At 43.9% G+C, this 13,979-nt stretch overlaps 1 protein-coding gene across 2 annotated transcripts in view; it reads right to left on the minus strand.

The window, feature by feature from the left end:
* The window catches only part of SRPX (sushi repeat containing protein X-linked), a 118,171-nt gene that overhangs the window by 60,993 nt on the left and 43,199 nt on the right, over positions 1-13,979 (minus strand). Inside the window, exons 2-3 of one of the 2 annotated variants that reach the window (XM_004754890.3) lie at positions 6,150-6,209; positions 226-417 (exon numbers count right to left, since the gene is read on the minus strand). In XM_004754890.3, coding sequence (XP_004754947.1) covers positions 226-417; positions 6,150-6,209 — 252 coding nt within the window. The remainder of the gene's footprint in view (positions 1-225; positions 418-6,149; positions 6,210-13,979) is intronic. The other variant, XM_004754891.3, reaches the window with a different exon arrangement.

Below are 13,979 nucleotides of genomic sequence, written 5' to 3' on the forward strand. Positions count from 1 at the left end.
ACAACCTTTGTACTCGCCCCGTTGCCCAAACAGTCCATCACACTCTCTGGTCTGAAAAGTGTCATCACTCTTCCAACCACATCTTCCAAACCCACTGGCGTCTGCCCACTGTGGGGGGGGGGGTTCTCATCAGAGACCATGCAACCTTCAGCTTTTTAACAACAACAAAAAAAGCCTAATCTCAGAGCACAAGAACTTCGGTCCTGATTGGGCCAGGCTACTCACGCTTGCAGATGACCTTGTCGGACCACCGCTTGTTTGACTGGCACACCAGCTGGGGAGAGCCGTGCAGCTCGTAGCCCTTCCGGCAGCGAATGTCGCACCTAGTCCCCAGGGCTGTTTTGTAGTATCCTCCTTGAGGGGCCCTGCAGTACACATCCCCATACTTCACCTTGATGGGGGAGCACCATGGGGTATCTGCAGGTGGCAGAAACAAAGGTGGGGAGAGATAGGACAGCACAACTTTAGAAAATGGGTCTCCTCTTTCTCCAAGTCCCTGGCTGGCTTTGCCCCAGGTTTTGGAATCTTTTAAGGAGTGTTTAAGATGGGGACACCTGGGTGGCTCAGTTGGTGAAGGGTCTGCCTTGGGCTCAGGTCATGACCCCAGAGTCCTGGGATCAAGCCCTACACTGGGCTCCCGGCTCAGCAGGGAGCCTGCTTCTCCCTCTCCCTCTGCCCCTCTGCTCATGTTCCCTCTCTCTCTATCTCTCTCAAATAAATAAATAAAATCTTTTAAAAAGGAGTCTTTAAGGTGTGTCTGGGTGGGGAGGTTATGATTATACGACTAGGTATCAGACATATCTGACTATAGACCCAGGTTCTTCCATTACTAACTTTGTGGTCTTGGACAAGTTACTTAACCTTTCTGGGTCAATACCTATACTTCTGTCACAGGGGCACTAAGAAGAACAAACAGAACCCATTAATGCATATTAAGCACCTAGCACAGCACCCAGCACATAGCACTTACTCAATAAATGCTTGCTCCTTTTCCTTTACCCCTGAAGGAGGTAACAGAATTCTTTGGAGGCAACTGGTATCATTGTGAATCCTAACCCCAACCATCTGTGCATAGTGGCAGGGGAGTCAATAATTGGGTAGAGTTTTCCCAAATCTGCATGCATATTCTCTGTAAAAACTTGCAATACTATTTTACTTCCTGTGAATGAAGCTGCGATTTCTAGGGTTTTGCCGTGGGATATCATTTTGGCTTAAAATCACAGAACACTTGCTCCTCAGAGGGAAGCAACCCCCTTTTCAGATGTCCCCAGTGACGCCCCCTCTTTAGGACATGGCAAAGTTCCCAAATGGCAGAATACCGGGGTGACTTGATTTGGGGCTAGGAGTTGCCCAGAGCACAGATAGGATCACACTGATAAATCAGAACCTCTCTCTGGTGCCTTTGGAAGGTGCTCGCTGAAAGCTGTAACATTGTTAGGGCAAGGCTAGCTCCCCGGTGGGCAAGTTTCCACAGTGCCCACCGCACAATCGATGGGGACCAGGGCCAAGCTCCCTCAAGCCAGCCGGTGGCTGTCTCACGGATGCCAGGTGTAGGAGCCCCCCTCCCTCCAGCTGCCTGGCTCTCCCCGCCTCTCGGGCCCCTGAGCTGTCCGCGAGCAGGGTGCGTGCGCCATCATGTGGCCGAAAAGGAAGACACCTTGTCTGACTGTCCAGGGAATTTTCTGACAGTGTGTTTCTGACTGCTTCTCAGTCCTGAAGACCAGGACCCATGCCCAGGGCTTGTGCACAGATGGCTTTTTCACTTTTGCGCCTTCACAACTCCTTTGGATAATACTTTTATCCTATAATATTTGTGGAGACTGTGGCCACACGGGGCCTACAGTCAGGACTCGAGCACAGAAGGCGTGCCCTGTGGGCTTGACCCTGTGGGAGCAGACTTAGAGGAGCTTGCCCCAGGCCTGCAGACCTTCCTTGAACCAAGTTTCATTCCTCTGGATTTTACACACACAGTCTGTGCTAACAGTTTTACACGAGAACAATCTGGACCCCAAAGTCAAGTACAAAACAGCATACATGTCTCCATTATTTTCTTTAAGTATAAAAGAATCTTGAACCAGTTTTAAATACCCTGGTTCCTTCTTTGGTGATGGCTCCAGGTAAGCCATGAAAGTAGATTTCAAGATCACAGGGAAATGAGAAGCCCTTGGGGTGTGTTTGCTTAGCATGCCAAGCTGTGGATATTTCTTCTGTCACCAAAAGATCTTAAGATAAAGTTTGGAAAAATCCACAGATGCCTACTACTCAAAGAGAAGTGAGATCTGGACCCTACTGACTTCCGTGACTACTGGAAGTGAGGTATATTTCTCTCTCCCTCTCTCCTTCTCTCTGCCTTTCTTTTCCAACTGTAATAGGCAAGATCACCTACAAGGAAACTCCATTATACACCAGTTGTTTGGGGTCTCGGAGAAGCATTTTTTTATAGTTCGGCAGAGGACTTCCGTGGTATTAAAAAAATCTTAAAAATCACCTGTTTACCTCTTTATTATCTTCCCCACCCCTCCTCCTTAACCTCCCCACTGCCTCGTTTCCTCTTACTTTCCCTGCGTGTCTTGTTCTTCTAGAACAAGCAAGGCTTCTGTGCCTCCTCCTTTTGCTGGCTGGGTCCCCCTTCCTGCCTCTCTCTCCAGAGAAAGTGAAGCCCCCGCTGGGGATGGGGGAAGGGTGGCGAGGGAGGGGTGAATACCGGGGACACAGAGAGAGGGAGGAGGGAAACGTACTGAGCTGGCAGGGTATGGTGCATGCAAGACCAGGCAGAGGCAAAAGCCCCGGGGGGGCATCCGTTCCAACTCTGTCATCTCCTAGCAGCCCTGAACAAGTCACTCAATCTTTCAGGGAATTAGATTCCTCATCTAGAAGTGACAGGAGTGGATTAAGTTCTTTTCGTTCGAAGTGCCATCATCCGGCTTTAAAGCTGTAGGATTCAAACTCTGCCTTACCCCTTGCCAACCCCTACGCTTGCCTGTCTCCTTCCTCCCTCTTCTGGCTGATAACGGAGTAGACTCTGGTAACCCTTCCAGCCCAGGGCGAATCCTTTGTGCATTCTGTGTCCTGATCACAACTCCACCGATGGAAACCCGGGAAGCGTGTCCAATTTTCAGCCTGTCCTTCACTCGCATGTTGAAAATGCTCACATTCTCCAGCTCCTGGACTTTTTCAGGAGGGACATGATTCCCGAAGAAGCTACCAGGAAGCAGCATACCTTCCCTTGAGCACACATGTTACGGTTGGCTTTTCCACACATGTACCCAGGTCAAATATTGAAGGCTGGCATTTCCGGGAGAGGATGACCCGGGTATACATGTATCACGAGTTCATCTAGTTCGAGATATTTTCAATGCAATTGAAAATTGCAGGAATATGTCCCATATTCTGAGTCCTCAAATCCTCCCGGAAGTGTTGACTGTACCTCCAAAGGGTGTGCCGTTGTCAACATGTGGGAAAAAAATCTTGTTCTCATTTACTCGCAAAAGGAATTCCTTTTGGATTGCTTTCCAAGAGAAATCTCTAGAAGATATTTTGACAGTTTAACAGCCCTGCAGTAATAATAATTAAAATGGTAGTGAGTGACTTGAATCGGAAGTGCACCAAAGCACCATGAGTTGAAGTGCAGGAGCAAAACATTTACCACAGAGGTTCAGCGAAAGAAAGCTCTTACACTGCTTCCGTTAAGACAGGGTTTATTTTGGAAGAAATATAAACTGATTATTCGGGAAAGTTTTTTCGGCCCCCTAGGCTGAAGTGGTAAGCACCCCAGTTAACTGGAGCTCCTGGGATAGACAGTGTCTTACAGCAGACAAGTGAGGAGCCACTAGCAAACTCTGGCCATTGAGTTAAAACAGCTGGATTTCAGACCTCAATGCAATATGGCTAGCTGTGTGACTCTGGGCAATTCACCTACCCTCTTTGATCAGTGGTTCCTTCATCTGCATAAGAAATAATGATATATATTCCACATGCCTTCCCCCTTCCCTCAGTTGGTGTGATCATATGATGGCATTCCATGCAAGAGAATCGAAAAAGCAATGCCTGCCACATTCTGGGGTCACCGGAAACACTGATTCCCTCTCACTTTCTTCTTCTCTTTAATTCAAGAACACTTATTGAGTAAGTGCTCTGTGCCAGACACCATGCAGGGACCCGAGGAGCTAGAGCTAAATTAAACCCTCTGTTTACAATGGTTTGCATCAAAGTATTAAAACTTAAAAAAAGAAAACTGGGGTGCCTAGCTGGCTCAGTCAGAAGACGGTACAATTGGGGACGCCTGGGTGGCTCAGTTGGTTAAGCAGCTGCCTTCGGCTCAGGTCATGATCCCAGCGTCCTGGGATCGAGTCCCACATTGGGCTCCTTGCTCCGCGGGGAGCCTGCTTCTCCCTCTGACTCTTCCTTCCACTCTGTCTGCCTGTGCTCACTCTCACTCACTCTCTCTCTGACAAATAAATAAATAAAATCTTTAAAAAAAAAAAAAAAGACGGTACAATTCCTGATCTCGGGGTTGTGAGTGCGAGCCCCTGGTTGGGTACAGAGGTTACTAAACAACAGCGACAACAACAACAAAAACAAACAACTGAAAAAAACTGACAATAAAAACAATTTCCTATGACAGTTTTATTACTAAAACTCTAGGACAGGCACTAGCTATCTGGTCTACCTCCCACACTCACACTGCTATGAGGTGAGGGCTAACATTAGGAACAACAAGCTGAGGGCACTAAACAACTTCCACTGTACAAGTGAATGTCCATATGTGCATGCATGTGTTTTAGGAAGATCTTTCAACAAGGAACTCAAAGAAAAAAAATTTTTAAGCCCTCAGTTAGGGCACCTGGGTGGCTCAGTCGGTTAAGCGTCTGCCTTTGGTTCAGGTCATGATCCCGGGATCCCAGGATGGAGCCCCGCACTGGGCTCCCTGCTCAGTGGGGAGTCTTCTTCTCCCTCTCCCTCTGCCCCTCCTCCCTGCTCGTGCTCTCTCTTGCTAGCTCTCTCTCAAGTAAGTAAATAAAAATTTTTTTTAAAAAATTCCCAGTTAATTAAGAAGCATGCAGAATCACAATATCTCCTTCCTCCAAACATCTAATTAACAAGCTTGTCCTTTACTTGATTGGTTAATTCCTGAGGCAATTAATGTAGAGGTTGTGTGTAAGAATGAGGGTCTGTCTGCATTCACAGAGTATACGAAAATGTGGAATATGGTGGGAAATACACCTGGACATAGGCACCAGTCATTATATTAGATTGTTTACATCAATCCAATGGACTCTAATGCTATTTCCTAATGGAAAACAGCTAATGGACTCTCTATGACCAAAGGCTGACCAGTACTATCCCGACTCTCCCACAGCTTAGACACGTCGCCACAGAACAGGGCAGTGTCCTCTTGCTAGACTGTGGGCAAGTTTCCTGGGCGAGACGCCACAACAGAACTTTATTAACCAATTCTTCCTCAGTTTCAATCTGCATTTACCTTCCCTTTACCAAGGGCTCCTTAAGCTTCAAAGAAACGACTCACCAGTAGAAACACTTGTAGACATACTTACCTGAGCCTGTACAGAAGCTTCTTGATTAGGCTTTTTATACCTGGTGGGGGGGTGGATGGCCAGATGTGTGTAGAGATGGAGTTCTTTATCATGAGTTTAAAGCTTCACTGGACAACACACTTTACTTAATCATTTCAGGAGCCAAGCTGGACTCAGAGCACCGTGAAATGAGCTTATGAAAATCAAGTTTTCTCATTCCCCATTCATCTCAGTACATTAGCAGCATGGGGTCCAGATCTGACCTTGGGTGGTTTACTCTGGACCATTCTAGCCGTAATGTATGAATCAGGCAGAATTCATGGCTTGATTTTCACTTTCATCAGCTAGAGCTTGGCTTTGCAGAGGTGAAGACAGTAAAGAAACTTAGGAGAATAAAATGACCACCGGGTGCTGAAGGACAGCACTTCAGAAAATTCTAAAGTTTCCTTTTTATTTTTTTTAAATGGGAGCATAAGCTTATTTATTTTTCAATATATTTCGCACTTTAATGTGTTGGTTGTCTGGTCACTTTATTATAGTTTGCTCTGCAAGGCAAAAAGGAAAGTTCTCCTGGCACCAGCAGGTCCCTCATTAGCACACAAGCAAAGCATTCACCTTTATATCTAGCGTGTGAATACCCGACTTCATCATCTTCTAGCGGTGAGTCTCCAGATCCTACAATAAAAAAGAACAGAAACTGCAGCAAGAAAAGCCACCTCATATGGACGACTATTTCGAAGCATTGCTTTGGCACAGTCATGCGAGAGGGGCAATTAGAACGCAGAGCCGAGAGTGAAAGCTTCCATGGCCATTCATGAAGGGACAGGGGACCTCTCAGAGTGAACCTGGCTGGGTGGAGATTGCCAGAGCCAATCAAAATGAGCCTCCAACTGTTTTTGGAATCACCGTGTGCCAACTGAAATTCTGGACTCAGAATAGAAAGTCAGCTTCACTCTGAGAAGACGCCAACATATATGACTCTCACGCCAGGGGACACGCAGTAAAATGTGTGTGACTCAGACATGGCCTACATTTTCTCCAGCAGTCAGAGAAAACTCAGTCGAACTGAGTGTTTGTGGTATCTGAAAGTCCATCTGTCTTGTGAAATGAATTTAGGTGGAGGATAAGGAGGAAAATCAAATCTCTTATCTTAATGGCAGAAGAACTACAAGGCTACTTTGGTATACTTGTAGGAAATGAAGGCCGAAATCAACAATCTGGATGGTTATTTAGAGCCTCTCACCACAGCATCGCTGAAGTAAAGTTTCTTAATGAATCTTGCTGTCCTTGAAAACCACAGCCTCCAAGAGAAAAACTGTATTTAATTTTAAGATTTAAACTCATTTGGAAGTTGGAACTGAATCATGTTTAGAATATTAAATATTGGATTCCAGTAAGTGGTAGGTTCTTCGTCTTTAAAGTAGTACCAGGGCCCAAACTTCAAAACTGGAGTCTTAAATTTACATATCATATCTTTCCCTGTAGACTTCCTGGTCTGATAACTGACCACGGAGTCGGCACCATCTTGGTCCCATGTTTACCTACAGGGGCCTGCAAGCATAACAGACAAGCGCAAGGAGGGCATTCTCTACTATGAGATTTTTTCAAATCCCCATACAGGAGAAGGAAAGGAGTAATGGTCCTTGCTCCACATGTATTCCGGATGAGAGATAGAGCGGAAATTCAAAGTCGGAACTTGAGGAAGCCTGGACCATGTCCATTTGAAAAAGGCCCCAACTCCCCAACCAGACAAGCCCAGTTCCATGTTCTCCTTTGCTCCAGGGTTCTTCACTAGCTCTCTGGCCATCAAGACAGGTACAAAGTTACACAAACTGTTCCTTTCTCAATATCAAAAAGTGAACATGAAAACCAGTATTACCCTTCAGGAAAGCAATCTAACAAAATAAATCAAAAGCCCATGTTCAAACCCCATTATCCAGTCATTCCACTCTTGGGAATCTACCCCAAGGAAAGAATATTGAATATCGGAAAAAAAATGTACACACCAAGACTTTCTTGCGATATCACTTATAATAGCAGAAGATTACACACAGACCAAGTAGTCAATCACATGGTTAAATAAACCATAGTACATTCATTGGATTCATTGGATTGTAATGTCATGCAGCCATTAAAAATAATGTTTATAAAAAGATACAATAGTGTGGAAAAAACTTATGTTATCACATTAAGTGAACAATGTGTCACAGCAAAATTATACGAATGGTGTGATTTATAACAATGTAAAACAATCAAATTCAAAATAATGTATCAAAGAGCCTATGATAATTGGATGTTTTTCTTCCTTCTCATTTAAATTTTCTACTATAAACATGTATTACTTTCACAATGGAAAATAAACTTTATTATGCATGTAACTCAAAGAAATTTAGTTTCTAAAATACATTCTGAATATATTAAAAGTGTTTCAGAATCTGCTGTCCCGCCCCTCCCACCCTGTCTCCATTTCTCTCCACATTCAGAGATGGACTGGAATTCTCTAAGAACTGTTGCATTCTTCATCTCCGTATGGCCTCTCTCCCAGTAAGGGTCAAGGGATCTAGCTCATTAAGAGCACTTCCCTTTTCCCCCCTGTCATCCTGGCCTCCAGACAATCTATCTAGGCAGTAAGAGACTCTGGACTTATTCCTGATTCAAAGCAAAGAGGACAACTGTCACAGGTTGGATTCTTTGGAAAGTAGCTTTGGGGATGGAGTTTGGGGCACAGGAAATTTATTAGGGATCATCAACACCTGTGAAAGGGATACGAAGGAAGCAAGTTTGGAGAGAAGAGGTCAAGTTTTGATGGCAGCCCAATGACAGCCTTTCAGGCTGGGCGGAAATGGTAGGGCCTGTGTTGGAAGGATGTGAGCATGGGTCAAGCATTTCCAACAACTGAGGCTGTCTCTGAAGGGGCTGAAAGCTGATGACTGGCCAAGACCAGCACTGCCTCCAGCTGAGACCACTGGTCCTTCCTTGAAGGAACGTCTGATCCAGGCATCTCTGGGACCACCATGACACTCACTCATGGATAAACAGCTCGAGATGTGTAATTGCAAGGGGGCGGGGGTACCTTCCATAGAGAAGGGAAGGGACCTATTGGAGAGGCAGGTGTACAGCCCCATCCTGCTGGTCCATCAGCATTCTAAGACACCTTCTTCATATATTATTTATTATAGGGAAAATTTAATAGGGGAATGAGCAAACAAATTATCCTCTATCAACAAGCTATTATATATTCACTAATCAAGTTTGGAATAGGGAAATGTACATGAAATACAACTAAGCAGAAAAGCAAATATTGTAAACTACATAGAGAATGAAGTATAAAGCTACACACATGTGCACGCGCACACACACATAATATAACACTGACACACATATGTCAAACTGGAATACAATAAGGCAGGATTGTTATCAGCAGGGGGAATGGTCCGTAAATATGCTAGGATTAAATGGATATGCACATACAAAAAAAATAATAAGTCCTATTTCGCACCATACCAAAAAAATCATTTCCAGAGAGTTTATAGGCCCACGTTTGAAAGCCAAACATTTGTGGGGAAATGCAGACCATCTGCATGGTCACGAGTTAGGGAAAGACTATTAAATCAAACGTACAAACCGTCACTTAAAAAGTAAAATACTGCTACACTTCACCACACTAAAATGTAAAACTTTGGTGCAATAAGAAACACATAAGCAACGTTTAAAGACACGTGCCAGGCTGGGAGAAAACATTTGCCATGCAGATGACAGAAATACTATCCAGGATAAATAAAGGAAAGAGTCCCCTGGGCGGGGGGGAAGGATACATACGCACAAAGCTCCTGGATTTGGAGCCACAACATGTTAATATCAAAGAATCCTCAACCTCGCTGGTCATCAGGGCGCAATAGAACAAGATTCCAATTCACACTCATCAGATCGGCACAAACCTCACCGGCAAGGATTTTGTGACAGTGGAATTCTCAAGATCAGCCAATGGAGTAGAGCTGGTACAGTGAGGTTGAAGATATCCTGGGTAATGCACGTGAAACTACCCTTCAAATCAGCCCTCCCACTTTTATTTTATTTTATTTTATTTTTAAAAATATTGTATTTATTTATTTGACACACAGAGAGAGAGAGAGAGAGAGAGAGAGAACACAAGTAGGCAGAATGGCAGGCAAGGGAAGAGGGAGAAGCAGGCTCTCCACTGAGCAGAGAGCCCGATGCAGGCTCGATCCCAGGACACTGGGACAATGACCTGAGCCAAAGGAAGAGCCACCCAGGCGTCCCAGCCCTCCCACTGTTAGACGACGGCCTCAGGAACTCCCACATAATGCAAAGACAGCCATGCACTAGAATGCTCAGGGCAGCACTGCCTCTAGTAACAACAACTATATAAACCCATTTCTAGAAGGAAACGGGGAGGTGAGGGGGTGGGTGTTCAAATGATAGACAGCTGTCACCGCTCAAATGGCTGAATTCCATCTACATGAAACAAGGTGGAATCACATACACAATCATGGACAGAGAATAAAAGCAAGTTACATAATAAATAGTGTGACGTCAATTATGTCACATCTTACAATGCAAAAATCACTACTATATGTTTCCCATAGATATGCAGGAAACTGACAATGGGTTGGAAAAATATATACCAACTTCAGATTAGTGGTTTCCTCTGGGCAGAGAGGATGCTATACATGCTATACATGGGGGCCACTGACATCTTATATCTTAGCAAAAAAAAAAAAAAAAAAAAAAAAAAAAAAAACCTGAAGAAAATATGAATATCAGTTGAGTCTACAGGGTGAATCATTTACTTATACTTGAATTACTTCCTTATTTAAAAAGCAAGAGAGGAAAGGAGGGAGAAAAGGAAAGAAATGGGGAAGATGGCTGGAACAACATACCAGAAGCCTCCATGCTCGAGCAGAACTCATGGGTGAAAATTTCCCCCTTTATTCTCTGCTTTTCAGGTTTTCTCCATTGAGCCTATCATTACTTTGAAATTTCTAAAAACGTACTGAACAATTGTGAAAGACTGCACCTGGCGGACTGTGGTATTTAATATTTCTGGTTCATTCCCCACCGCCAAGTCTTCACATCCCAAAGCCTTGATGCGCCTCTAAAAGGACTGCCACACAAGCAAGTGTAGGACCAGTTGCCAGAAGCTGAACTTCTACACTCTGGGTAGATCCCCTTCACCTGTGCCCGCGTAACTCCCACTGTGAGCTCCAACCCTGCTCCTTGCCTCCAGGGCCGTTAGGAGTACACTCCGTGTGTGGTCACACCACGAGCTCAAGTCAAAAGCACGAGCTCCACTCAAGTGTCATGGGGAAAGTGGGAGATGTTTGCCCAAGAGAGGAAACCTCTAGGTTACACTGTGACGAGGGTCTTTATAATGAGCCAGAAGGGGAGACAAGCATTCTCACTGTTGCTTTTACTAAACTTAGAGACTGCGAGGCAGACAATGCAGATCACCTCAATTCAGAATCTTGGCAGAGGTTACCCTGATGAGCAAATTGATTAGCCGCAGCTCACAGACACGGGTCCACCCACCTCCGCTTAGATCCCAACCCACTAGCATGGCTTTTCCTAGCACTGACAGCCCAACAGCAAATGGCCTTCTCGTGGTCCAACGGCAGGCATGCCAAGGAAGGTGGGGCCCCCAAAGCAAGACCAATCTGGGTGTACCAAAAGCTGCGGATTGGCGGCCTGGCAGCCATTCTCTTTTCTCTTGCTAAAAGACCAGCAATGTCCTATTCAGCAGCAATGTGCCCTTCCCTAGGAGATGAGCGACCATGACTTTAAACCACAAATCGCCAATGACCGTTGCCAGGGTAGGCATGAAGCTCAGGATTGGCCAGTGACAAGAAAGAAGTCCAATTTGGGGGGAATATGGGAAAGATTTTCTCTCTGATGAAAAGAGAAAACTGCCCAGGGAGAAAACTCTTCTTCCCTCTTTCCTCGATTCCTGCTTTGAAGCTATTGTGTAAAGGTAAATGCCAGAAGCTATGGCAGCCCTTTTGCAACCATGAGATAAGACGTTGGGACTTCTAAAGATTTTCAGCTGTGGACCACACCGTGGAAGGATAACAAGAACTTGGGGTCTGTGATATACCTTATTGGGCTACTAAATCAGGCTCAGACATCTTACCTCCAGACTTCTTGTTAGGTCAACAAGAAATGTCCTTTTGATTTAGGCTTTTGTAAAGAACGTTGCTTATTACTTGTAACTGATTGTATCCAAACCGATACACAAATGAATGGGAAATTAACTGCCTATTACTGACAGGGGATAAAAGAGGGGAAAAGAAAATAAATGAATACTAGCCATCCCTCTCTGAAAGTGTCCAGTTTATATTCAGCCTAAACTCACGCACTGACTTCTATAAAAAATAATAACCAGTCTACAAAATGGACATAGGGAAGGATGCCATCAGACTAAAGACTAACTTACGTGTAGCAGATTTTACTTACTAAAGTTTAATAAGTACTAAAAGAGATTCATACATATCGGGGATGTTCCACAGGTTTACAGTGAAAAGAAAGGAAGGAAGAAAAAGAGAGGGCGGTGGGGAGGACAGAGGAAGGGTCCTTAACATGTTCTTCTTGATTTATGAAAAGTCTATCCCTCTAGAATTCTGGTTAACTAAGGTCTCATTATGACAACCATTAATCAGTCCTCATATGGTTCGGATTACCACTCTTTGGAAAGAATGCTTCAGTGCTTCTTCCACACAAACACAAATTCAACATTGGCTCAGAAATCAGAAACTCGGTGCCATGAAGGCTTCTGTCCCTCAGCCCTACCTGGAGCCAGTTCCATTTATAATTCTGCTCTCCTTGCAGAAACTTCATCTACGTCAACAGATTTCCAAAGAAACAGCCACTCCTCTCCTCCAAAGTTCAAATACGGGTCTTTCTGGTCAACTGAAACCCACCTTATCATTCTGAACATCCACGTATCATTGGGGCACCAAACCGCTCTTAAGAAATATCTATTATATGTATTAGAATTACATCAGGAACTTCAGTTTTAGAAGGCTAGGAGAATACTCCTTCCGTCACCCAAACGTGTTCTCAAGGTGGGTGGGGGGAAGCATTGGAGACTAATGAAAATACAGCCAATTTGCTAAAACTCTTTATTTCTTTATTGATTGTGACACATGATCCAAATGGACAGATCTGCCGGTTCTATGTTATATTTTTAACTCAAAGGGCTGGGCTTATTTTTTAGTTATTTTGAAGAGAGCTCTGCATTCTTAGTTTTTGGTAGGAAATTTCTATTTTTCCCTTCATCCTCATTATTCTAAATATACTCTTATTATTATCAAAAGTCATTGTGTTAAATAGCAAACTGCATCATCAATTTTATCCCAAAAGCCTATAGAAAAATAAAATTCCCTTTACAGTAGAGATTCTTAATCTGAGTCCCCGGCATCCTAGAGGATCAGCGGAAAGGCTCTGTGCGCAAAGTGCATGAACCCCTGTAATCGGGTATGCCTTTTGCTACATAAATACACTTTCCAGGGGAAAAAGCTGCTAACCTTCAGTAGATTTTTTTAAAGTTTATTTTCTTTTATAAGATTTTATTTTATTTATTTGACAGGCAGAGATCACAAGTAGGCAGAGAGGCTGGCAGAGAGAGAGGGGGAAGCAGGCTCCCCGCTGAGCAGAGAACCCAACTCGGGGCTCGATCCCAGGACTCTGGGATCATGACCCGAGCTGAAGGCAGAGGCTTTAACCCACTGAGCCACCCAGGTGCCCCCCTTCAGTAGATTTTTTTTTAAAGCCCTTCAGTAGATTTTTAATAAGGGTCTGTGATCCAGAAAGTATTAAGAACCACAGTTTTATATCATTCTTTTTTTTAAATTTTTTAAATTATGTTCAATTAGCCAACATTCTTTATTTTAAAGGATGTTTGAATGTTTACTGAGGACACATGCAGTATCTCCTTGATATTTGACTCATTTTAGTACAGAAGAGAAAAATATATTTAAAGCAGAGATAAATGTTTGCCTTTACTAGATCTTATTGTTTTTTCCCTAGATTTTGATGTCAATAGAAGCTTTCTGCAATGATGGAAATGTTTTCTATCTGTGCTGGCCAACAGGGTAGCCCCTAGCCATATGTGGTCAATTAAGCGCTTGAAATATATGGCTAGTACAACAGGAAAACAGAGTGGGTTTATGTCATTTCATTTAAATTTGAATAGCCACATGTGGCTAGTAGCTACCATACTAGACAGCATAGTAGTCTAGACTTAATTCAAGAAGAAAACTATGAAGATAAATTATGTCTCTAAATAGCACAGTGGTGAGAACCACATCTAATATGTCTCGTATATCTAACATAGGATTCAGGATTGGTAGTCAACAAATGTTGGAAGGAAAGAGAAAAATTCCCTTAAGTTTCTTATGACACATAAATCATGTGTCCTTATGCTCCTGT

The sequence above is a fragment of the Mustela putorius genome, unplaced genomic scaffold, assembly GCF_011764305.1.
Source record: "Mustela putorius furo isolate JIRA1106 unplaced genomic scaffold, ASM1176430v1.1 tig00003836_pilon_pilon_pilon, whole genome shotgun sequence".
NCBI lineage: Eukaryota > Metazoa > Chordata > Mammalia > Carnivora > Mustelidae > Mustela > Mustela putorius.